This window comes from Cucurbita moschata, unplaced genomic scaffold, assembly GCF_002738365.1.
Source record: "Cucurbita moschata cultivar Rifu unplaced genomic scaffold, Cmos_1.0 Cmo_Scf00015, whole genome shotgun sequence".
Lineage (NCBI taxonomy): Eukaryota > Viridiplantae > Streptophyta > Magnoliopsida > Cucurbitales > Cucurbitaceae > Cucurbita > Cucurbita moschata.
This window is the reverse complement of record NW_019268531.1, coordinates 1,864,888-1,890,206: the sequence shown is the minus strand read 5'-3', so window position 1 is coordinate 1,890,206 and position 25,319 is coordinate 1,864,888. Positions and strand designations below refer to the sequence as shown.

Here is a 25,319-nt window from a genome sequence, read left to right as displayed (position 1 = left end):
TGGAGGAGGAGGGGGAGGAGGGGGAGGAGGTGGTGGTGGAGGAGGAGGAGGGGGAGGCGGAGGCGGAGGAAGTGGTGGAGGTTGGGGTTTTGGCGGCGGAGGGAGTAGGAGTTTTTGTTGGATATGGGGATGTGGCGGCGGTGATGGGAGGAAAGCAGGGCCTAGAAAAGAAGGCCCGAGAGAGTAGCGAACTTATATTACCATTAAGATTTTGCTCAACATTTAATCCCTTGAAAAACAACCAAACCTTATTGTTCCTTAAAACTAAGTTTCCAAGTTTAGGATTTTGCATTATCACAAAGAATAAAGAAAAAGAGAGATTTAGGGAGGGACGTCTCATTGTAATACTAATATCATCTTCTTTGATTGATCAATGATAATAAAGTAGGGTGTTTTTTTTTACTTTATTCAATTCGATTAATGCTAACGTTAAATTATCATGGGCACAAAATAAATATATCATTATAATTCTATACCACTTAAAACGTGATATGTGAAATTCCTCACTAATGGTAGAAGAATAATGAAACCTGCATCACAAATATGTGAAATTCTCTCCGTAATAGACTCGTTTGGTAAGTTTATAAGGAAAAGTCTACCATTAAAAATGATATCAAAACTAGACAACGAATGGTGTGCAAGCGAGAACGGTGGACGCACGCTTTGGGGTTATGAAATAGGGTGGGAAGCATAGAATAATGAATTGAATTATTTAAGAAAGAATTTAGGTGTGTAGAGAGAGAAAGGGGAGGGAGTTGGGGGCATCTCCACGCACGTGAGAATGATTAAAAGGGAGAAGGGCAAAGTGGGGAAAAAGTGGACCACAAATTCAAACAGTCTTGAGTGGGGTGGGGGTGGGGCCCGCTTATTCTTTTGTCCTAGTGGCTGACACTGCTTGCCTTCTTCCTTCACATCATATTTATTGTTTTTTCTCTAATACTTCATTTCTTTTCACCTATAATAATAGGCTTAATTTACAAATTTAGCCTTAAACTTCCTACTTATTTACTCTTTAAATTTTAAAATTAAATCTAAATTATTTCAAATTTATATTGAAGACGGCGTTAATGTTTGGAAGATAACGACAAGAAGAAGTTAGTGACACGTGTTGGACAAAGCCTCCCCCTTCTCAAAATGTTCCATTTCAAGATTCCACACACAGTTGAGCACTGCCACAGCGTACAACTTACGCAATATCTTACTTTAAAAATATTAATAATAATAATAATAATTTGGAAAAATTGGACAAAATTATATAAGAAAAAAAAAAGGGAAGGGATAAATATATTAATAAAAGCTGTTGTAATTTAATTGGCAACAAGCGCCGATGACCTACCGCACCTAATGAGGCTCCCTGAAAATGACATTTTTTTTACACACTGCACCACTAAACTTAAACCGGGTTCGTCTATTCTGGTTCTTTTACACTACTCCTACGGGGTTGGGTCTGGACCGGAGTGGGCCGTCTCCGTTTCCTTTTTCTGTCGCATCTCCAGTACTTTACGGTGGTGGTTTGAATGAAGCTCGCTCGAGAACGTCGGGCTACAAGCCGGTCTATATTCGGGAAAAAGCCGCCCGGATTTGAACCGTACGCCGCACGCATTACACAGAGTCTTGGACCCCAGCGGACCAGCTCGCCACTGTGGGGTTTTTTGAACGCCGCAATGGCTACACCGCCGCGGCGCCAGCACCCTGCCGGAACCTTCCTCTGCTGGGTTTTTCTTTGGTTTCTTCGCCTGTGGTGGGTATAACGATGGAGAAGAAATTGAATTCGTTAATGACCAGACTCGGCCGGGGATTTTTGCTCGCTTGCTTCTTGGCTTTGAGGGAAATGGGGTGTTGAGATTAGATTCAAAATTCGGATGGGTGGGGGCGTGGTGGGTTGGTTCCTTTTGGTAACTATTGGGTTTCTCTGTCAAAAAAACAGAGCAGTTCAGTGGTGCGGCAGAGTATTCTTCTTGGGTGGAGTCGGCGACGAGATGGGAAAGCCATTCGAGGTCTTCAAAATCTCTTGAAGAAACAGACCAAAAGACATCTCCAGAGGAATTGGTGGAGCTGTGGTTGGAATTTTCGTCGCTCTCACGGTGTTGTTGAAGTTGCAGGGGAGCAGAAACAGAGGAATGGTTGTTTTTCTCTTCACCCTCTGCCTCCTCCTCCTCCTCCTCTTCTTCATTTGAAAAGTTGAAAAGTTGGTCTACAAAAATGTAATCGGAGGAGGGGGATGCAGAGCTTTGCGGGTTTGCAGACCGAAGCTCATCCAAATGAAGTTTGGGGCTGGGTTTGTTGATGAGACCCATCTTCAACGCAGCCTCCATGCATTCAATTTCCGTAGACAAGCAAACCTAGCAACAAAACAAGAGAAGAATTTGCAGAATGAAAAACGTAGGAAACAAAGAGAAAGGGAAATGGAAGAAATGGTGAATTGGGTAAAAGTGTACAGCATTTAATGAAGGGAAGGAATGGCGGCGAGACCTCGGCGTTGGTCTGAAACTGCCCGTTTCTCCTTTTATGGGACTGCTTTCTTTTCTACTCTGCTATCATGGATCCTACGCATGGAACCGATGGGTGAGGGTGGTTGGGAGAATAAAGGAAGAAGGCAAAGCCATCCATTGTGAGAGTGGGCGCAACAGCAAGTGGGGGAGGCAGAGTTTGTATTTGGCCATAAGTGATAAGTCCCTTTATACAAACTCCACCCAAAACAAACAACCTTAACCCAATTCTCTTTTTCCCCCCCTTACATGTCTAAAATTTCAAACACTTCCAAAACATTTTCATGCACCCTTCATAAATACAATCTGGATTGCTCGTCTTTTACAAAAGCAGTAGAGATAGAAAGAATTGTAGGAGATGAAACTGACAGAAACAGAAAGAAGTAGCCGTTGAGGAGATTTGATGAAGTGAAATTAAGATTGAAAAAGTGGGTGTTCTTTTTCTTCTTGTAATCTTCTGCAAAACTGGGAATCTTCACAAAGTCCCAAGAACGAGTACAAAGGGACAGTAAAAGGAGACTGTTTTGTATTGACTTTACGTGCAGAAAGAGGGAAGGGATAGGGATGGCTGTGGATCACAGGTACCCCTTCAACCATGCTTCAGAGTTCTTCTTGTTCATAAGAACATAATGCGACAGATTAATAGAAATTTAAACAGTTTTGATCACAATTAAGATGGTTTTGAATAGAGGGAGATGAATTTGAGTTGATATTATAAGAAAACTTATGCCCAATTTGTGGACATATTTTTGTAACATTATGGATAATCCTAACAATTTGTGGACTAAAACTCTCTCTGTTTCTCTAATGGAATACTCTCAGTTTGGAAGCAGCTGAGGTATGTGCCTAGTTTACATACTGCAACTCTTCCAAAGATTGTAGCTGGTCTACAAATCTCTGTAGAGGGCACTTCCATTAGATGGGTGCGTGTTTGTGTACAAAATCAGGAAGACTCTGCGTAGATATCTGGTCGCCAATTGCCTTTCTGAGCACTCAGCAGCCCTTCCTGGTTTTTGGAGAAGGTCAAGTGAACTTCCCAACGGAGAGACTTCAACATGTTCTCCACTTCTCCGATCGTGCTGGACTCATCTCGGACGATCAATTTGCCTCCAGGTCTTACGATGCGGTCGACCTCTGCTAAGACAGGAGGCAATTTGCACCTATACAAGAGAAAAGGTCAGGCTTGAATCTTTATCTATGCACTAGAAGCTTAAAATGAGGAAATGTTGGAGTATCTTATTCTACCTCTTTTTCAACTTTGAGAAAAGATGATCAGCGTGTAGAAGATCATATGTTCTTGGATATGTGCTGAAGGATTCACACCAATCATGGTAAATGCCGAAGAGACCGCGCTCGTAGATCACCAGAAGCGTATCGGGAGAGTCTACATTCACTACGTTAATTACCCAGACTTTAAGGTCTCTCAGAGCTGCTGCAAATCTGCAAGGACAATGTTGAAATGTTTCGAGTCGAAAGTATAAGTTTTGTGGATGAGATAAGAAGAAACAGAAGGATTTTCTCATACCCGCCATAAACAGATCTCATATCCATCACATTCCTGATGTTGGACAAATTTATGCCTAATCCATTCATGTAAGTTTTATTCACAACTCTTTTCCAATGTTCATAATCAGTTGAGAAATCTTGAGGAGCTGGTTTGCCATAAACGCCCATCTGGGAGCTGTTTAGCCAGTAAGGAGGTGCTTGCAACCTCTGAGGCCATTGTTTTGGCCAGTTGCTTCCCCTCGCTGCATTGTCAACCGGCACACGGTGCATACATGCTTGCAATGGCACATACCTGAAAATAGAAGTCCAAATGCTAAATCAAATCAAACCCATTGAACACAATTAAACTTGAGATGTCCTGAATGCTCACTTACCATGCTGCGTTAGGATCGTCGTCGTTTTTGCACATGGAAGGACGCTTTTCGTTTCTTTGATCGTAGCATTCGTTTGAGGTTGGTTTCCTGTAAATGGCAGCTCCAATGGAGTTCAACTTGTCCTTCTGAATTGTCATAAGCTCCCAACACATGGACTTTGTCAAAGCAGACATTTCTGAGGGAAAAAATAACCAATGAGCATTCAAGTGGCCAGCGAGGTAGATATCTAAGAACGCTTCTGAATCTATTTGTTTGTTGAACATGTTCTGTTTCTTGTCTATAAACTTACTTACCTTTCCAAATCTCAACGTCTTCTTCTAGGGTCTGGTACACCGGAGTTGCAGACCAAACAAAAAACCCTCCCGGCCTCAGCACTCGGTTCAATTCTAAGAGAAGCATCCCACCTGCATCGGCGAAAAGAAAACGTCTCGATTTCCCAACTGTCGAGCTGTAATTATAAGTTAAGAAGATTAGAGAAGTCCATGGTTGATTATATAACCTTGTTCATGCCAAGGCACTCTGCATCGAGCGCAGTGAATAAGATCAAAAACCATGCTTGGAAATGGCAGACGCTGTGAGCCCATGACAGCAGAAATGGCTGGAATTCCCCTCTCAAGGGCGAATTGGACTTGAGCTTCATGCTCGTCTTTCGGTGCAAACGACATTGCAAGCACGTCTTTCTCGAACAGATAGCCGCCGAAGCTGGCAACTCCGCAGCCCACGTCCAATATCACTCTTGTCTTCTTTCCCCACTCAATATCAGGTAAAGACTACACTCATTTCATATCTTAAGTTATATTGGATCTAATATTGAAATCAAGAATGGAATTTGATTTTGATGCCAAGTTGGAGATCATTTTTTTCTTACCTGTTGAAGAAAATCTATGTAGTGTAGAGCGCCGTGGATGAACTGAGTACCACCGCCGGGAAAAGTCAAGAACTCGCCGGTAACCTTGACCCAGTTTTGGTGGCCTTTCACCTCGGCAAGCTTTGTGCGTGGTACATTGTGGTACCAAATCTGTGGCAATTCACGAACACGGACAGCTCATGATATGATCCAATTCAGACGGATTCGTCAAATAGTAATCACAAATCACAATGTCATCTATCTACATATCATTACCTTGTCCCTACTCTGAGGCCATTCGATGGATGTTTTGTAGTTCTCCGGGAGGGAAACCAGGCATGTGGGTCCCTCCTCCGGGCAGTGTCTCTCCCGGTGCTCGAAGTGCTTTGTCGTTCGCAGCTTCTTAATGGCTTTCTCATTATCTAAACAGGGGATGTAATCAGCCCCTGCCGTGACATTGCAGAGCTTCCACGTGTATCCGTAGATGCTACCGTCGCTGCTCGATTCTTCCCTCCGGCGATCATTCTCGTTCTCCGATTGCGCAGCCTGTGTCGACCACGATTTCTTAGACTCCTTTGACTCCTTGGGTATCACCGAGCTCTCAAGTGACCCTGCTGTGGTAGTCTCTTCCACTTTGATTTCCGTTTTTGTTTCCTTTGAGGCTTCTTGGCTCCCCTTGGATTCAGTTCCCTGTGATTCTTGATCCTCGGTCGGCTTTTTACTATTGTCGCTCGTGTTCGAGTTGTCCTGTTCTTGTTGCTGTTGTGTCTCTTGTTGAGCCTTGTCATCATCCTGGTTATGAATTTCGGGTTCTTGCGGGACTTTTTCGGGTTCAGATTCAGGTTTCTGTTGATCATTTTGAGTGTCTCCACTGTTTTCTGGTACATCGGTTGCAGGTAGTTGCTCTTCGTTTGAAATCGCTTGTTGAATTTCTTGTGAATTAGCGTTGTTTTCAGGCTCCTCCTGTATTTGCTTTTGTTGTTCTTGACCATCAACTTGCAAAGGCATTTCATTGGATTTGGCTTCCAAATTCTCCGTGGATTCATTGCTTTGTTCTTGGCTCCCTCCTGAATCTAATTTGTCCTCTGTTTTTTGGGCGTCATCCCGTTGTTGATTTCGAGTCATTACAGTCTCCTCCAACAATTGAGCCTCATTGGCGTCTCTCGACTCCTGGTCCTTAGAACCATCATCGGCGATAATATTAACAGCGTCATCGGATTTAATAGCATCGAGAGGGAGATCACCGGGATTATCCTCGAACACGGAAGTGGCATCCTTCTCTTGGGATTTGGGGAGTTGGGTTTCGTCGGAAGAAGTGCGAGTTGTGGACGGCGGGGGAAGAACGGAGTTGGAGGTGAGCATCCATACTCCGAGAACGCATAAGGATAAGAAGACGAGAGTCGTAACAGTGGAGGCGTAAGAGGAAGAAGAAGAAGAGGACGATCGCTTGCTACCACGAGGCCTTCCGAGAGCCATAACAGAGTGGCAAAAGGTGAAAAAAGGAGGAAGTTGGAGATTGGGTATGGCGAGTGAGAAAGATATAGTAGTATGGGAAGAGAGAAAAGGATGGAGAAGACAAAGGATTCTAAATTTAGAAGCTTCGGAGATCCAAAAGACTCGGAGAGAAGACATGTTTGTAAGGGGACAATTGTCCATTCACAAACTTCCTGTTTTTGTGCCTCCGCCTTTGCATGTATTGCATGCACCCTTCTTTTATCTCCCACCACCTTTTCTTTTTATTTATTTGTTTTATTATTATTATTATTATTAAATCAGTGGGCCGTGGGCCGAATCAGTAAAAAGAGAAAGGCCCATTAGAAACCCAGCCCATTCAATAGGAGTTGGCCGAAATGAAAAACAAAATTAGGAACATTAATATTAAAAGCTCTAAATTCCGACGTGGATTCTTATTTCCTCGTAAACTAAAATGACATTTTCTTCTTCCTTATGACTCACTTAAAATATCAGTAAAAAAAAAAATCTTTCGGTCACGTTGATGTTAAATATATGTAATATTCCTTATAAGGGTGTAGAAACCTCTCCCTAATAGATACGTTTTAAAATTGTGAGGTTGACGGTGATACATAACAGGCAAGCGGATAATATTTGATAGCAGTGGGTTTGAGTTGTTACAAATGGTATTAGTGTTAGCGAGGATGCTAGGCCCGTAAGGAGGATTGTGAGATACCACATTGGTTGAAGAGTGAAATGAAACTGCGAGATCCCACATTGATTTGAGAGAGGAACGAGTGTAACACGATGATTGTGAATGAGTATTAAAATAAGAATAGGAATATGCAGCTGTTTATTAGCATAAGAACAATAATTAATTATAATTGAAAGGTTTTAACTAAAGTAGGCCATCATAAGAAGAAGAAGAAGAGACGCAGGCCAATGAAATATGAAGATGTCCATAATTAAGCCATTATAATGGGAATTTGGCGCAAAGCTCGATGAGTCAACGACCTTAATGGCCCTACTTGCTCATCGTAGGGACTATCATCAAATCTATACTACCAGTTTGTTGCTTTAAGTTTAAGCTGCCTGCCTCCTCCAATGCCTACCATAACGCATTAATTATAATCATCCTTTTTTCTTCTTTTTTTTTTTTTTTTTTTTATTTATTTTTCTACCATGCAATTTTTTTTTTAAATAATATAATATAATTTTAATGTAACATTATTCTTCTCATATATTATGTGATAGTGTTTGTTCCTTTCAGGCTTAGAAATCAATATCTTGATTTTATGTCAAAACAAATCCTTATTCTTTTCATAAACTTAATGTGAGAATATAAATTAAACAAAATTTTATTCGGATTCTCAATAATTAAGATTGAGTGTGCAATATAAACTAAACCCACTTCATTTAATTGCCTATTCAATAAGCTTGTCAAACCAAACCACAATTGTAGGACTTTGATTCTTTCTTACGTTAATTGAATTACCTTAACCATTTATTACAGTTTAATTACGACCTATGACCAACAAAAACAACCTCATGTTTTGTTTTTTTCTTTTCATTATTTATCTACTCATAACTATTTCAAACATATCAATCAAATATTCAAATCTTCTTCGTTGAATTAAAGAAAACTTTTAAGAAAGAAAAAACGTTGAAATAGGAATCTTTGTCTTTTTAGCAAATAGAAAGAAGAAGAATGTGAGCATGATGAGGAACCTTAAAGAAGAAGAATGGCATCTACTTTCACAACATCAAGAATTTGTTGTATAACTCAAAATAGCATCTACCCTTCTTAAGAATAGGTATTTCTCATAGACTCTTGACACTTTTTTGTAATCAGTTATTTTGTTCCCCATGTTTCATATTATATTCCAAAACCCATATAAAATTTTCAATAGTTAATCAATTTGAGCATTGCTTAGTTGATTAAAGACGTAAATAACGAGTAAGTAATAGTAATGGAGAAAAAGGGAGTGTCCCAAAAAAAAGTGAAGAAAGATTTGAAAGATTCGTTTTAAGTCTTTGATTAATAGGAGGTAAGCTAAAAAGAAAGGTAAGGTAGGTGGTGTTCACACTTTAGGACCCGCCTAACTCCAAATAATTTGATTTGAATGAATCAAGTATGAGCTACACTCACTCACTCACTCACTCACTCTCTTCTGTTGCACTAAAGTTATGCATACTTAGAAATGAGGGAAGTTTTGTAGGGTATACAAAATGAGGTTAAAAAGAAGAGCATGAAACGGTGAGAGAGTGATCACATGGGCTACCAGTTTCCAATCCAATCCAATCAAACCCCAGCCCCCGACAGTGACTCATTTGCTTCCCATTTTTGCATTTCAAAATGGGTTCAGGTTGGTAAACTTTGGGATTTGTTCGAAGGAGCCAGCCGGCAGGGCAAGGGGCTGGGGCTGGGGCTGGGGCTTCAGCTCTGGTAGTCAACCATGGGAACAAACACAAGGCTCGAGGAAGAAGACGACAGCCCATTCATTCACTCATTCATTCATTCATTCATAAGCTTTTAAAACGCTTATTGGGACTCCCACAAATCATTCACTTCTTCTCTTTCTTTCTTTCTCAGCTTTTCAAACCAAATATGTAAATATATATATATATATATATTTAATAAAAAAAAAAAGAATTTAAATTATTGAAGATTTTGAAATTAATGTTATAAAGTAAATAATAGGTTGGTATTTTTAGAAAATAAAAATGGATGTTTCCTCTTTAGGGGATGAATTCTGGTAGCTCTTTCCATAGCAAACACTATTGTTGATAGATAGCACGCACAATATTAGTTGCCAACCTGCCTCCAAAAGCCTGACAATGACATCTTTTTTTACTTTTCTTTTTTTTTTTCAATAAAATTAAAAAAAAAAAAATAGCACTTGGTTTAAATTTAAAATTTAAAATATTCGCTTGTTTTATTAGTATTGTAATTAGAAAAAAAAGCATATAATAAATACAATAAGATATCACGTGACATTATATACTATACTAAGATATTAGGTTAATTATAATTCACATATTGTCTCCAACACATGTTACCTCTAACTATACTTATATTTGAAATCCATTTTTTTTCTTTTATTATTTTTATTTTTGGTTTAAAAATTGAAACGGATAGAAATAATTAATAAAAGGAACGCAGGCGGAAGCCAAAAAGGAGATTGATTATTTTAAAAAAATAAAAGGTACGAGGAGAAGTGGCGATGTGTAAGCTTGTAAAGCCACGCCATCAACTGTGAACAATATTTATTTAATTATAATATCTGATTATTTCCTTTTAATTTCAACCTCATATTGCCTGGTTGTCACTGCCCAAATGTCCTCCACGCATTATTTCATATATATATATATATAAATTACGAATTTAAATAGAAAATATTATTAAATTCAAGCTAGAGAGGCCAACTCAATAATTTAATATTTTGTAACCAATTGTGTTTCGAATCTCGTGGATACTAAAAACTTGTTGGTTTAAAGATTTCATGAAAAGAATAATTAATTAAAAAAAAAATACAAGAAAGACAAAAAGAAGGGAAGATTTTAATTTAATTTTATTGAATTTAGATATATTTTTTGTGGATGGGGGTGCCTTTTATCTGATGAAAGTTGAGACATAAGTCCGAAAGCGGGGAACGAGGACCCAAAAGCAATTCGTAATAAATAGAAGGTCATTTAAATAATAATATTTAATTTAATTTATTATTGTTGTTTTTGTGGGTTAATTGTTAAGCTTAAGCCCGATTGGGTCCAGTTTGGGTGGTTTGGTTAAGGGGTGGCTGGGCCTGAATTATTAAATGTATAAATAGGGGAGAAATGGAAATAATTAGTATAAAGTATGGGGGTAGATTTATAAAAGTAAAAGAAAAGGAAGGGGGAGGGGGTTTATATCCCTACAAATTAACCCTAAAGAGAATATTTATAAAAAGAAAAAAAAGAAAAAAAAAAGAAAAAGGAAAATAGATCATAGAACGGTTGTCACAGACAAGTGAGCGGGTTTTTCGCGAAAGGGGAGGGATGGGGGCAAAAGCTGGTGCGGTGACACGTGGAGGTGGGAGAACCATTAGATGAGGGGAGAATTATAGATGGGTGTGATGAAGATGATGTGAGCACTTGAGAGTTGGGATCCATGGGGAAGGAGAGGAGGAGGAGGAGGAGGAGGAAGAAGAAGAGAGAAAGGGAGTTGGATGGGGACTTAAATCGGGTTATGAGAAAGAGAACAAAAGAGAAAGAGAAAAAAAAGAAAGAAAAGAAAACTGCGCAGAGGAGAGAGAAAGAGAAAGGCATGGCGGCGTTGCAGAGAGAGGTGTAATTCTGGGCCATAAATGTGGATGTATTAGTAACACTGAGAGAAGGAAGAGGCAAAATTGAAAAAAAGGGGAATTCAAAGCGTGATTAACGCTGCCCCCACTAACACCCAGCAGCAGCAACAGCAGCAGAAGCAGCAGCAGCCAGCAGCCAGCAGCAGCAGCCACCAGGCACCAGCAGCTGCAGCAGTTTGGTAATTAACTACAACGCACACATCCTTCCCATCTCTCCTCTTTTTTTTTTTTTTTCTTTTTTTCATTCCGAACTAATTTCACGATTATTATTTACCAAATCCCCAAAACCCCAATTCTAGTCTCATTTCCTTTTCAATTTGTTTTTCAAAAAGATTATAATTCAAGCGCCCCCAATTCAGGCAGGGGGGGAGGAGGGGTTGGACCCTCTGATTATGGATTTTAGGTCACCCACAAATTCTGGGTCGGAGCAACAATGTCTGGCTTCTTCAGTTTAGGTGGAGGAGGAAGAGAAGAGCACCAAGACCATCAAGACCACCAAGAGCACCAACAAAACAACGACACAAACCCGGAGACCTTGTTTTGGTACAAGGGCAACGTGGAGCTATGGCAACAACAACACCACCACCACCAGCACCCTCAACAAGAACAGCCTCTCTTCCAAACCCAATCCCGGACTCCTTACTCCGCCGCACTACCCGTTCGAACCTCCGATGAGTCCTCCTCCAGATCGGGCAATTTCATGATGATTGGGTCAGGATCCGGGGGAGGAGGAATCAGCTGCCAAGACTGTGGCAACCAAGCTAAAAAAGACTGTGTCCATATGCGGTGCAGGACTTGCTGCAAGAGCCGAGGATTCCATTGCGAAACCCATGTGAAAAGCACTTGGGTCCCTGCCGCCAAGCGCCGCGAACGCCAAGAGAAACTCGCCGCCTTACAAACCCAGCATCAACTTCACCTTCATGGCGACAATAATCCCAAACGCCATAGAGATTATAACCCCACTTCCTCCTCTTCTCTCGCCTGCACTCTCATCCCCAACAACACTTCTGGTACAAATACAAATACAAATACAATCATCCCTTCCCCCACTTTTATTTATTTATTTTTTTAATTTAATTATATAATTTTAGATTGCGTGCTGCAGATGTCAAAACTTCCTCTCGCTATAGTAAACCCCATCACCTTTTTTTCTGTCTTCTTTACTTACTGTTATGCAGTATCCTGACGAGTTCATCCTCTGTGTTTAATCCCTAATCTTCCATTTTTTTTTTTCTAACTAAAATATTGTATTTAATTTTTTAGGGTTAGAAATTGGGAATTTCCCGGCGGAGTTGAACTCACCAGCAGTATTCCGTTGCGTTCGTGTGAGCTCCACCGACGAATCCGACGATCAATACGCGTATCAAACGGCGGTCAATATCGGAGGACATGTTTTCAAGGGAATTCTATACGATCAAGGACCCGAAACTAATTACATTCCACCAGCTGAGACCTCATCCGGTGGTGGTGGTGGTGGTGGTGGTGGGAGTAGTAGTGGAGTGCAACCATTGAATTTCATCACCGGCGCCACGGATGCGACCACCGCAAGCGGTGGTTCCTCCGCCGCATTACCCTTGCTCGATCCCTCCTCCTTATATTCAACGCCGCTGAATAGCTTCATGGCGGGTACGCAATTCTTCCTACCACCAAGATCTTAAAAAAAAAAAACAACTACATTGCTAAGCTATAGCTACGCAGCTTCATTTTTCATTTAACTCTTCCTGATCTCACGAACTCTTTCTCCATTTCTGTTTATTATGTCTACATTTCAATAGATCTGCTTAAAATTTGTAGTAAACCCAAAAACAAAACAAAAAAAAAAAAAACCCTTCACTTCACGATGCTTTATCATCCCCTCTTCTTCCATTATGTTTAAGAGCAAAATTGGAAAATAATGGTGAAAAGTGTCTTGTTTTATGTTTTTTTGGATTAAAATGTTGTTTTTGGTTCAAATTTCAATGCGTAGTTTTGAACATATAAAATTATTCTTCTTGAAATCCGAAGTCGTTTTTTGGTGTACGACATATTTGTGGTTGCGTAGAGTCTTGTGCTGTGTCTGTAAGTGTTTTTTTCACTTATTTTTCTTTATTTATAGTTTTCATCATTGTTCTTATTATTATTATTATTCCTTCTTGTCTTTCTCTTTTCATTTTCACTTATTATTATTTTCTTCAAATTTCCACCTCCTTTTTTCCTTCAATTCATTTCCTTTACCTTTCGCGTTCGTAGTTTATATCAACTTGCATTGTGACGATTTCATTGAATAATTCTTCATTTTTCGGTCCCTTGCCATGCATAAATTAAAAGCCCTACCTTAGCTTCTGGAAATTGTCATTCTGATGTTCTTCTTCTTCTTCTTCTTTGTCTGAGCTCATTATCTGATCTCATGTTTGCATGTCAACCATTCTTCTACGTAAACCGATCAAAAGGGTTCCTCCGGTGATTATTCTATTTATGGAATGGAATAATTAGTTGTCTGAATATCCTTCAATACAAGTTTCCTTAAATTTCTGGAATTATATGTTTTCTGTTTATACAATAAATGTGTTGTGTTGTATTGTGTGTATAATCCAATCATTGACATCTGTTTTTTCTTATACGTAATAATAATAATAATAATAATAATACAACAATATCTTATGAGTTCATTTCTTTGAATTGCGTTTTCTCATTGCTGTCTGAAAATTATCATCCCCCGGCCCCCCAACACGATGATGTGCATTAAGATCTGAAAATTTAGGTTGATTGGGTTGATGTTCACCAGTGATGGTTGAGCATTTTGGAATTGTGTATAAAAAATAGGATCTTTCCGGTGCCTCTACGTGTAAGAGCCGAAACCCACAAAACCCACTATTAGTATTAACAGATATTATTATCTTTGGGCTCCGGTTTCTAAAACGTGTAGGGAGAGGTTCAGGAGAACAAGGGAGAATGTGTATTAGTGAGTAAGAAAGGTTAAAAATGAAGGAAAGAAGGGATTAGGAGAGAAGGAAGGGAAGGGAAGCATTGACTATTTATGGGTGAATTTCAGAAAATTGGTGTCAAATCATAACACAACTTATACAGTATGAATGAGAGCGACATTCCACAACACATCCACACACAAACTCTACCCATAAAGTGTAAAAAAGCTAACAATTTATTTTATTTTTTTCACTCTATGAATGAATAAATATTATTATTATTATACTTTACTTTATGTGAGAAAAGCAAGCATCATAGGATTTGGAGGTTTTGTTTTTGTTCTCCTTGATCATCCCAACCCGGATATCATTTTCTGGAATTCAAATAAAAAAAAAAAATAAAAAGAAAAAAACCCCACAAAAGAAACAGTAAAAAGTAAAAAACTGGGTGTTTTCCCAACTCCATTGAAGAAGAAGCGATTCATCTTTTTTTACCAGAAACAGTGAAACACAAAACGAAAATTACTCACCTCATCAGCTCAGAAAATGGGAACTTCATGAAAGCCCAGAAAAGAGAATGTTGTTTATGCTGTTAGAAGAAGATGAAGGGTGAGTTGAGTGGTGGGGACTGGGGAAAGCGAAGGGCAGCCCGCAAATATAGAGGGAGAGTAGGTAGGGTTTGAGGGCTGGGTGGAAGCATAACAGAAACTGGGGGTGAGGGGTGGGGGGTGGTCCCTTAAAATTAGGGGAGAGTGCCCCTTATAGCTTAGGCCACACCCTAAAATCACTCCTTCTTCCTCCTCCGCGTGACATTTGACGCACAGAAAAATGGGGAGTTGCAGGCAAATGGCAAATGGCAAATGGCAAATGGCAATGGATGAAATGAGTTAAAAAGTCAGCGAGGGGTTTGTAGAGAGAGGGAAAGTGAAAGAGTGAGAGTTGTTTTTGGAAGGCCATTTTGGTAAAAGCACGTAGTCAGGGCAATGGGTCAGAGGCTCAGAATCAGCCTCAGGGGCTTGCTTCTTCTGCTCATCAATTGTCTCTTCAATCTATTATTTATTTATTTATTTAGTATATATTTATTTTATTAATAATTATGTAATGTATCACATGATGGTAAAGGTGATGAAATTAAATTTGTTGGTTATTTAGGTCTGCATAGGGCCACTCTATTATAGCATGGAAATAGTATAGGCCGGTGCCTAAAATTGTCAACCTTGTATCTCCATTAACATTTTGTTCTTCCTTACAAACTAAGCTTTTGGCATCATCTACTCTCACACACCTCATTTCTCAATCCATATATGTTTCTTTCCTTTCCATTTTTGTCCTACCGTTCGAACCGTCTGCTTTTCGAATCATTCGAGCTAGTGTCCATTACTTACCGATGTGGAATAATAAAAATTTATAAAATTTTAAATATGTCAACATGTGTATGCGGTGTTGTTGCAAGTTTAGACGGTTTGAAATATGTGAAACACAACAATTACAAGACGTGTACAAAAGAAAATCTAGACTTGGATATGACATGATTTCTATAGCCAATGGTCATGATCCGTCTCAAAAGAAAATTTAAGAAAAAGGGTTCAGTGTTTTTTACATACTTAGTAAGCAACTTGTTGGTAGTTCATATTTCGTTTTGTTTAGTCTCTTATTTTGTTTTAGGGTAAGTTTTTCTTGGGCTATGCACTAGGTTTGTTTGTTCAACCTAAGCTCAACTTAGGGTAATTTAGTGGAAACTCGTTCGAGTTTTAGTTCTTGGTCCTACATGGACCTCCAACCCTCGAAATTTCTCTTAGGTTCTTTAGGTCTTCTTAATTGCTTTTTTTTTTTTGTTCTTTTTTTGCTAGTCTCTTTCTCATCAAAGTTGACCTATATTGTATCGTAGACTATCGAGGTGGGACCTTCACATAAGTTATAATTCTCATAACATTCATGCATGCTTAGTTTTGCCAAACCTCAAGGTATACTATGGGCTTTTTCCATTTGTGACAGGTACACTAAAAGGAAATTGAACTCCTTAATGATGCTCACATGTATAATCATAAATCATAGGTCAGTTCTACCGTTATCTGAAACCCCAACAATCAAGTCAGATTTTGGATTAGATTTTGGCCTGGAACTCCTAATTATCCCCGTATAATCGCATAAAAGTCTCATGCACGAATAAATTATTATCAAATTTAGCCAACTCTAAGGCTTCAACTGTGAACGCCTGGTGCTCGTGACAGGTTAGTAACCAATTTTATTGAAAGCAAGTTTTGACACGAAATTTGGTAGAACATATTGAAAAAGTGAAAAGGTTGGGTGACTCACAAACAAGTGTTTCTTTTGTCCCCTAATATGATTGAGACTCTAAAGTGAATGGGAAAAGTTGGAAAAGAAAAGTTATAAAAGCTTAGTTTTTTATCTTCTTTAGTCTGATAGCAATGAGGAAAAGAATAACAATTATGGAAGATGATTAGCCCAAGGCATGAAAATTAAAAAAAGAGATACCATGTATGTCATTGATGGTCTTTACAAGGGGTAACACATTCATGTAAGAGTTTGTGCAAGCTTAGGGCATTGAATATCAAATTAGGTTTCGACGTAAAGTAAATATATAATGGTATTATTGTAATAGCTCAAGGTCACTGCTAATAGATATGTATAATTGTCAACTTTACGGTTTTAAAACGCGTCAACTTCACGGTTTCACGGTTTTAAAACGTGGAATCTCACAATCCAACCAACCCTTGCGACCCAATGTACTTGTTGGCACATTACTCGATGTCTAACCTGATCTATTACTAGTAGATACTGTTCACTTTAGCTCATTACATTAAAATGCATATGCTAGATGGACTCGTTCAAGAGCATACTCAAGATTATGCTTAAAAAGAAATCACCATCCATATTTTCATAATCCAAAAAAAAAAAAAAAAAAAAAAATCTTAGAAAAACAACCATCCAAAATATTTTCACTGAATTTTTGTCATAGAAGCAGAAATTGTCCCCCGAAAACAGCCTTATTTTTCATTAGAAAAGAAGAAAAAGAAATCTAGTTTTCTGCTCAATTCATCATTCATTCTCCTTCCATAACTCTATTTCCTTTTCTTTTATTTTTTTTAATATTCATACATTTTAATTTTATTTATTTTTATAGATTGTTTAATAATAGGATGGGTATGGATGTAATTTCCCAAACTTGTCTAATCTCTGTACTTTTACTTTCAGCGTTGGTTTGGTTTGTAGGGTTGGACATGGGAACAGAGATCTTTTCGTAGATTCACTTCTGAGATGTGAGTCTGGAGATTAGACTTCATCTTCCTTATTACTTCCAAATGCTTTCCTATACTTTTACAGTAACATCAACTCGAATGAATTAAGGGAAGCAGAATTTCACCCCTAATTACGCATACATTTGATCATAGACACAGCTTTAAAGAATTTTAAACATTCAAGGGAATTTAGCTCAGATAATGGCACTATTATGTAGCGTATATCTAGGCAGAAGTATCGATCAGATTGCAGTGCTAAAATGTTCAAATTTAATTGACGGAGATGGAGGTGGGGGGAAGGAATCTACAATCAAACTAAGGTACAAAAAGGGTTCAGGCTGAAAATCTTTTGATGGGTTTACATTCTACTCTCCTGTATAAATTACATCTCCAAATATACGAAAATGACGCAACGATAGTGATCCTCCGTTAATATCTCTTAAACCAAAACATTTCATTCGACTGTTTCTTACTTGCTTACCGACTGGCGGATGGCCGTGGCTTTCCCTTTATAGAATTCAAGTGTTGGGTAACGAATATGACTCCCATTACAAGTATGAGGCAACCAACAAGCGTGCTGAAAAAGAGGGCCCCTGGTTGCCTGGTCTGGACAAAGCCATACACACCAGTAGAGGTCACAAGGATAATATCGGTAAGACCATCGTTCGAGAAGTCCTCGGAGATCAGGGCATGAGTTGGCGAGGCGGGAAGATCAATTGACGCTTGTACACTTCCCCCTGGGGATATGACTACAGCTTCTTGTTCTCCTGCAGCAAGGACCATTTCTCGACTGTCGCCCACTCGCAAGGAGATTGCCTTGAGTGTGGGAATCACTGTACCAGCATCCATCATTCCTGATGGAGATGGAGGATTTGACCAAGTAGCACCAGTTGATATTTGCCACTGCCAATCGGCACCATGACCATGCAATCCAGGTGAATATGATGTTACCTGCAGCAAACAATACATCGGAAGGCAATCAAATCACATGGGTGAAGGAAAATGGGGAGATGTAAAGGTTGCAGGTTCATATAAACATAAAGAGGAATGAAGTCTATTCAATTTATTGATTGCAAAAGGTTGCAGGCAAGATGAGAGACTTTCAACCAAATGTAAGATTTTTGGTTACTTTGATAGCACAAACACGGAACGAAACATTACAAGCAAAGATTAAAGGTGATTTATTTTCATGTTCGCATTTCACTGACGTGCTTGAAACTTGTTATGGAGGTTTAAATCTGAGCAGTCTAATTCTTGATTAAACATAATAACACCCCCTTGTTATGACCTATAGGATGAATCGGTAATGAAGAAACAGGGCACACAATTCACAAGGAGTTTTACGATATATTTTCATTTAAGCATGTCAAACAACATATCTAATGGAAAGAAAATGCGAATGAAAAACATAGAGCAAAGAAATAAAATTGAACACACAATAAATTAATCACAAAAAATGGGTTCAAATAGTTGCTGATTTGCCAGTACCTCTCCCCGGTTGGTCAAGAAAACAACATCCCCATGGCTTCCCCTGCGATGCCTGTGACCATCTTTTCTTGGAATAAGAATGGGAGTTGCAACCTCTAAAGAAGCCATGTCTGGAGTACGGCCAAATCTTGAAAGTTCTCCGTGTTGGAAGAGGTTGAAGGGGGAATAGTGGCATATGGATGCATTAAATAGTTGTTCTCGTACAGGCACCCCAGAGGTTGCAACAGCCCAACAAGGTTGAATAACTTCCATTGATCCACTGACCACAGTGCGCTCAGCACCATTCCCTCCAACAGCCTGGATTTTCAATAATTTGAAATTCGTTGCCAAATTGAAATAATTAATACTAAATGTAGACTGCATATGAAAACATGCAAGTTAAATGCTACACAATTTCAACAGCGGTATCCAAATGCTTTTCAGATTATATGCATTCAGTTTCTTTATTACACATTAAGGTTTTAAAAATTGAATGTCTATAAAATGGCTACATTAGCGGGATCTGAACTCATATGCAATTGAAAAGGCCACGAATCAGGAACCAGGTTAGACATGTACGCAATATCAGACTTGGAGGTCAGATAATAAAGAAAATTGAATCAGCTGATGCAGGGATATCTGAGAGTTCACTCATCAAGGAAAACCACGCACAATAATTAAAATAAAATTTTAAAAAAATATCTATTTCCCCCATGAAATCAGAAATACTAAAACTAAAAGTATCTTAACATGAATAAAAAAAAAATACAAGATTATTTAGAACTGAACCGTACACATTGCAATAACTGGGGAACCAAGTATTTTGCCCCATAGCCACATAAATATATATGTAAAGAAAACTCATGTGCACCTGAACATGATCAAGGACTCCATCTCCATTAATATCAGCATGAAGACCACCTTCTTGAAGATGCAGCTGGCAAAATCAATAATGATTTTCAGCAAGTAACAGCAGAAGTAAGTAAAAGTAGAATTTTCAATATTCATGTGTGCATTATGAACTAAAAGAACAAATGAGTGGTTAAGCAAAAAAAATATTTTTGAAAAAATCTTCAGAAAAAGAATAACATATAGGATTCTCTCGTAGCAACCAATAAATATCTTTTTATTATAGTGATGAAATGCAAAACGCCCATTACACATTCATGAAAATCTAGCAGTTAATGGATGAACACCTTGCAAACAGTGCGCCCTGATGCTAAATGCAGAGCTTCTATCCCTTCTTTTTGATGAGCCACAACAACATTAGGAAGCCACCAAAGCTTGGTATAGTTAGTTATGGTAGGGACATAAGGAAGAGGCTGCATCATATGAAATAACAGGTTATGCAAAAAATAATAATAATTGAAGATACAGAACAGTTCTATGCTAACACGAGCATATCCTAACGGTTAAGGCATTTAGGTTCAAATCCTCACCCCTCACTTTTGTTGTACTATAAAATGGAACAGTTTTATCTTATATTAGTTTTAGCTCAAACTATATTTCCTATAGGAAAAAAAAAAATCCTTCAGACAAAAATTAAAAACAAGGATCAGGAACCTGAAAGTGTCATCTAAAAGCTTAGCTTGCCCACAGAGACTAGGATTTGAGCTGTGCTAAAAAGTTAAAGCTTTTTAAAGTCAAGGTCTTTCAAGAAGAGAGTTCCTAATATTAGAAATACAGCAGTTGGGGGAAAAACAAAAATATTGTTTCAAAGATGAGGTTTCTGACATTTAACTCTCTGAAGTCAGATATGCTGGCTTTGTTACTGCCATATGGGTCCATGATTTCCAGAGCTCTATTTTGTTTAAGATTCAAGAATTTATACATCATAATGCAATAAAGACAAGGGAGAGTACCTTCTTAGTTTTAGCTGAACCAGCCATGTTTGCAGCACTACCAATAATTTTGGGAATCCTTTTACTTGAGTCCTTCCCTGGAGGATGGTTTTCCTCAGGCTTGTGAAAAGGATAGTTAACTGATTTTCCAGATGTTTTCTTCAGTGCCTTCCTTTTATGTCTCCTGAAGTGAGCCAATTCTAACATGGTGTCTTCTCTCCTATCCTGCTCGAAAGATCAACAAATTATAAAAGCAATCAATTGTTTACCAGAAAATGCCAATGGAAAAGTACGTTTAACCTTACCCAGTGGTGTGGCATAACTCCAAGGATTGACTCTCTAAATTCCCTGCACTCAAACTGCAATTTCAAAGCTTTAGGAGCTTCTCGCACAGAGTAAAAACTTGTGACTAGTGTTCATTAAATATTAGCTTATACGTGAAATTTTAACAGTATTAATCAATGCCAGTACAAGAATCAGTCTAATGGGCCATACCTCTCCAGGTTGTCGAGCATTCAGAGAATGAACATCAAGCTTGTAATTATGTTGTGGAATTAACTGAGATGCATCTGAAGAATGTGCCTCAATGTTCTGAAACACGAAGATAAAATAATTAATAAGTGAATGCCTATCTACAGAGAGTAACTAATTGTAGCTCCACAAAAAGGAATGACTATTTTTCTGCTGAAATAACTGTGTTCAGTGAAGAAATACCCAAAAAATAATATGAAAGAGCAAGAAACAGATAATAAGTAGAATCACCTCATTCTTCCTGCTCCATCGCTGCACACCAGATCGACCAGCAAATGCATAAAATGCAAAATGACGTAAATCTACTGTCCCGGAGTTCTCAGAAGTCTACATAGAATGCATTTACTCATCATTAACCATCTTCTGCTAATATTTAATTTAACAGAAAATGTACAATCTATCAACTATAGAATTAAGTAAAAAACTTTCCAAAGTTCAGAAGAGCAATCTCATCACTAAACAGCATAAAAACACAAATCAGTTTATTCTTTTCAAAACCCCAGTTCTCTTGATCATCAGCATTGTCCACACAGAAGGCAGATGAAAGAGACACTTCAAACATTCTTGATACAAAAAAAAAAAGAAAAAAAAGAAAAAAAAGAAGCTCATACCTCCTTTTCAGTAGCACTTCTTCTGTGCTGCTCAGCGTTCTTTTCTGCAATTCCAATTTCTTCAAAGGGATCCATAAAAATCTACATGGAATAAATTTGGTAAGGCATGTTGATTGCATAGTGGTGAATACTCAATAAAAAGGCATTATGAATTGGTTTATTTTAGCAACATCCTATCTCCAGTAGATTAATCATTAGCTATATGATTGAAACAATTGAAAGTTTCCTGATATTGACCATAGAGGAAAAAACACAAATCCGGCAGGATTCCAACTAGTATAAGGAGTGAATAAATATAATGCATCTTAAGTAACCATATTGCAATAAGACATACATGTGGCTGCATTTCCATTCTTCCACCAACGATAACCAATCCTGAATCACCATGCTTTAGGGTATAATTGCTTATAGAGATCGCAATCTCTCTGTGGTGAGCATTATGTGGAAAATCCTCCTGTCAAATGCCACCAAGAACTAGGCTATTAGTAAGCGAAATGATCCAAAGAGAATGATAGAAAAAAGAAAATACAGGATATTCAAGGACACTGAACATTGCAGACATCTCATAAAATCAAACCTGCAGATTCGTTTCCCATAACCATTTGAGGTTGTGATCAAAACACATCACAGACCAACCGGATGTAACAACAACAAGAACTTGTGTCACTGGTTGCCCCTGTCTAGGATGCCGATCAATAACTCCAGTAGCCATGGCTACAGGACGTCTACCAGATGAAATGCGTACTTTAGCAGGCAACAAAGAGACCTCTGCCAGTACACGTGCATGACTAAATCCCTCGTCTACTCGCCTACTGTGGGGTTCCAAAACCTGAGACGATCACTCAAAGTTCATTAAACCAAACTACATGGCCGATTGACTAACAAAACGCCCTAGAAGCCAGCAACATGTTCTCCAAATCCAACAACCATATGTTGCAGAAAGAAAATATACACATTTCACATTGCAGCAGGCTAAATAAACGACCCAGTTGCTCCATAAGAAAACACGCGTGATTGGATAAAACAAAATGAATGTGGTACGGGACTCGTGATTACCAGAATTTTAGCATCGTGCGTCGCAACAAGAACCTCCTTCTTTCCATCACCATTAAGATCGGCCACGACTGGTGGCGGTAGACGATCTCCCTCATACTTGATTGGGTACTCATCAGTCAGATGCATCCACGCCTCCCTAAACGAGAAATCGCCCTCGTGCTGAAATTCAAGTGAAACGCAACAATCAGTCACTCTTGTACGAAATTGAGAAGGTAAATGCAAATTCACAACACAGTATCGTCTAAACAGCAACAAATTTCCAAAATCAAGGAACGCCAATAGATGAAGTCAAAAGAAGTCCTGATCAACAACTCTCTTCGATAACTAACAGCAACGAGCATAAATTAGAAGAAAAAAAAAAAGAAAATCGCAAACCTGAAGGGAGAAAAAAATAGCGAAGGCTGAGAGCATAAGAATGGCTAAATCTCGCTTCCTCATGTTGTTCGATTCTCTTTGACCTTCAGCTTCTGTAGGTTCAATCGGAAGATTCACAGTTCACCTCGGAAAATATTAGGTCCTTCCTCACACTCAGGCAATCAAAGCAATAGTTGCCTCCAAAATTTCACCAAATTAAGGAGGAGGAGAACGCCCTCGGCCCTTCAACACGAGATGCGACGGAGACGACGCCGCTACGTACAGCGGTTTGATACTTTGCCGGTACTTAAACAATTGGGCTTGCTCACGACTGGCCCAAACGTTAGAGCTGGGCTTCTCAACAACAATTTAGTTGGGCGGATCCGTCTTCTAGATAGATGGTGATAGGCTTGGGGTCTTGAGAGGATTCATTTGGGCTAAGCCATGTTCAGCTTAGTTTCGAGTCTCCACATAGCTTACGATGTTTAGCTGGAAATTATTATTAATATCTATAAAATAAAATAAAATAAAATAAATGCTATATGTACCCTTTAAGGTAGAAGTAGTGATGTTATTTTCTTTAAATTGAAGGTGATTAAAATTAATTTATCTACCGTCTTAGACTCAAGAGTTCGTGGATTTTAAAAATGTCAAATAAGTCCACTATTTAGGGGCATGCATTGGGAGCTGCATCTTTGCTATGTCTTAGACTCAAGAGTTCGTGGATTTTAAAAATGTCAAATAAGTCCACTATTTAGGGGCATGCATTGGGAGCTGCATCTTTGCTATCACATAATTAAGTGTCGGGCTCGAATACTATTTGTAATAGTCAAAACTCACCATTACGTCACCCTCACGATGTTAAAACGCATACATTAAGAGAGAGGTGTTCACATCCTTAGCTGAATATTCGGAATCTTTCTTCCATCCGATTTGTTCCTTTGGAGAGTGGAGTTGGAATTCAAAATGTCTATTAAAAGCTTCAACGTTTGGTTTTTTCATGAACAAGGAAAGCGTATGATACCACCAACAAAACAAATGGTGTCAATTTTAGGTATTTTATTATATGTTCTGTGAACAACAAGATGGTAATTAACGAACCATAAGAAGGTTGAAAATGAAAGGCAACCACCTATCTTATTGACAGACTCGTATGAAATCCAAAAGCACTACCAAACACGACAAACACACGGAAAGCTTCTTCATCAAAAGCTATTGAGAGCTCTCATCTTCAGGGTACCAGTGTCTGTTATATATCCAAAGTGAATCGGCAGCAACAGGCTCAGCATCTTGGTTGCGGTGCCATGTATAATATGCATGAGTTCTATTCTTTATTTCAAGCATTGCATGTCCAAAGCTTGCCTCCCTATATGCTGAGTAGCTTGGTTGTGGTTCTGTATACCTGAAAAAACCAAACACAACCTCTCTGTATATTCAAACTACAAGAGGACATTTTCCTTTGATACCCAAAACAGAATTGAAGAGTGGGGTAACTTTATTGATAAAGATGCGTGTTGTCATGCCAAAAGTTGATGGTTGATCCAATTATTAGTTTTAAAACAAATAGTACTTTTAAAAGGTCTCCTACTATATAAGACTAGTCTCCTACATTAAAAAATATCACCATGGAATTACTAAAAACCAGAGGCTCAAAAAGAGATAACTAATTATTTCGTACCTGTTTAAGGCTTGTTCGTTTGAACATACCATCAAAACAATTCCTATGGTTAAAAGGGGTAAAAAGAAGAAGATAAGAACGTATAATGATACTCACCGATTAGCCAGGCCTTCAATATTTCCGCCATCACCGACTGTTAAGTATATTGGTGCATTACTATCTCTAATTGGAGTGCTTAATCGATTTGTTATATTGTATCTCACGTTGGACACTCGCTCCTACCACAAACAAAACATTACTTCACTTCAATATTTATCAAATCCTCATCTCACAAAATTACCAAAACAAATTACTTCAAAGCAAATAATAACAGGAGAAAGGAGGAAGCTGAAATACCGAACGCTCATAAGCATGGACATGGCCAGAAAGAACAAGATCAACTTTGTTTTGAACAAACCAGGACTCAAACATGACCCTCATGCTCTCCCCTTCCATATAATGGTACTCGTAACTATTATACCAAGGAGAATGAACCATAACAATCAACCACGGAGTCTCCTCTCTATTCACCTTCGTAAACTCCTTCTGTAGCCACTCATATTGTGGAGTATATGTTCCTGAAAGATCAACAAATCTCCATTCTGAGCTCTTTTTTTTTTTTTTTTTTTTT

General features: G+C 38.5%; 5 protein-coding genes across 8 annotated transcripts in view; 1 reads left to right on the top strand and 4 right to left on the bottom strand.

Annotated features, from left to right (window-relative positions):
- Positions 1-1,254: 1,254 nt before the first annotated feature.
- On the bottom strand, positions 1,255-2,633 carry LOC111453155 (GATA transcription factor 6-like). Of its 2 annotated transcripts, none has more exons than XM_023094128.1 (2): positions 2,439-2,633; positions 1,255-2,342 (listed from the first exon to the last, which is right to left on the bottom strand). In XM_023094128.1, exon 2 carries the CDS (start codon positions 2,313-2,315, stop codon positions 1,434-1,436), a length of 882 nt encoding a protein of 293 aa, XP_022949896.1. In that variant the 5' UTR covers positions 2,316-2,342; positions 2,439-2,633; the 3' UTR covers positions 1,255-1,433. The 2 variants fall into 2 exon arrangements, with proteins under 2 accessions (XP_022949896.1, XP_022949897.1); XM_023094129.1 differs by having other exon boundaries at positions 2,473-2,633.
- A 684-nt stretch (positions 2,634-3,317) lies between these two features.
- LOC111453463 (probable methyltransferase PMT27) lies at positions 3,318-6,703 on the bottom strand. The gene is made up of 8 exons (XM_023094583.1): positions 5,493-6,703; positions 5,238-5,387; positions 4,869-5,139; positions 4,663-4,773; positions 4,370-4,544; positions 4,015-4,287; positions 3,735-3,929; positions 3,318-3,649 (listed from the first exon to the last, which is right to left on the bottom strand). The coding sequence occupies exons 1-8, from the start codon at positions 6,690-6,692 to the stop codon at positions 3,433-3,435; spliced, it is 2,592 nt and encodes an 863-aa protein (XP_022950351.1). The 5' UTR covers positions 6,693-6,703; the 3' UTR covers positions 3,318-3,432.
- Positions 6,704-10,560: 3,857 nt separating this feature from the next.
- On the top strand, positions 10,561-12,847 carry LOC111453153 (protein SHI RELATED SEQUENCE 1-like). Of its 3 annotated transcripts, none has more exons than XM_023094126.1 (3): positions 10,561-11,187; positions 11,341-12,018; positions 12,272-12,847. In XM_023094126.1, exons 2-3 carry the CDS (start codon positions 11,442-11,444, stop codon positions 12,664-12,666), a joined length of 972 nt encoding a protein of 323 aa, XP_022949894.1. In that variant the 5' UTR covers positions 10,561-11,187; positions 11,341-11,441; the 3' UTR covers positions 12,667-12,847. The 3 variants fall into 3 exon arrangements, with proteins under 3 accessions (XP_022949894.1, XP_022949895.1, XP_022949893.1); XM_023094127.1 differs by having other exon boundaries at positions 10,562-11,187; positions 11,368-12,018; XM_023094125.1 differs by lacking the exon at positions 10,561-11,187 and having other exon boundaries at positions 11,218-12,018.
- Positions 12,848-17,365: 4,518 nt separating this feature from the next.
- On the bottom strand, positions 17,366-23,317 carry LOC111453482. The gene is made up of 13 exons (XM_023094601.1): positions 23,053-23,317; positions 22,678-22,836; positions 22,199-22,450; positions 21,956-22,075; positions 21,622-21,702; positions 21,242-21,337; positions 20,975-21,070; positions 20,785-20,838; positions 20,501-20,704; positions 19,835-19,960; positions 19,510-19,575; positions 18,660-18,956; positions 17,366-18,122 (listed from the first exon to the last, which is right to left on the bottom strand). The coding sequence occupies exons 1-13, from the start codon at positions 23,113-23,115 to the stop codon at positions 17,649-17,651; spliced, it is 2,088 nt and encodes a 695-aa protein (XP_022950369.1). The 5' UTR covers positions 23,116-23,317; the 3' UTR covers positions 17,366-17,648.
- Positions 23,318-24,070: 753 nt separating this feature from the next.
- Positions 24,071-25,319, bottom strand: part of LOC111453808 (purple acid phosphatase 5-like) — a 3,063-nt gene continuing 1,814 nt past the window's right edge. The window contains exons 6-8 of the mRNA XM_023095047.1: positions 25,046-25,266; positions 24,806-24,927; positions 24,071-24,433 (exon numbers count right to left, since the gene is read on the bottom strand). Of these exons, the coding sequence (XP_022950815.1) occupies positions 24,244-24,433; positions 24,806-24,927; positions 25,046-25,266 (533 nt within the window). The 3' untranslated portion in view covers positions 24,071-24,243. The remainder of the gene's footprint in view (positions 24,434-24,805; positions 24,928-25,045; positions 25,267-25,319) is intronic.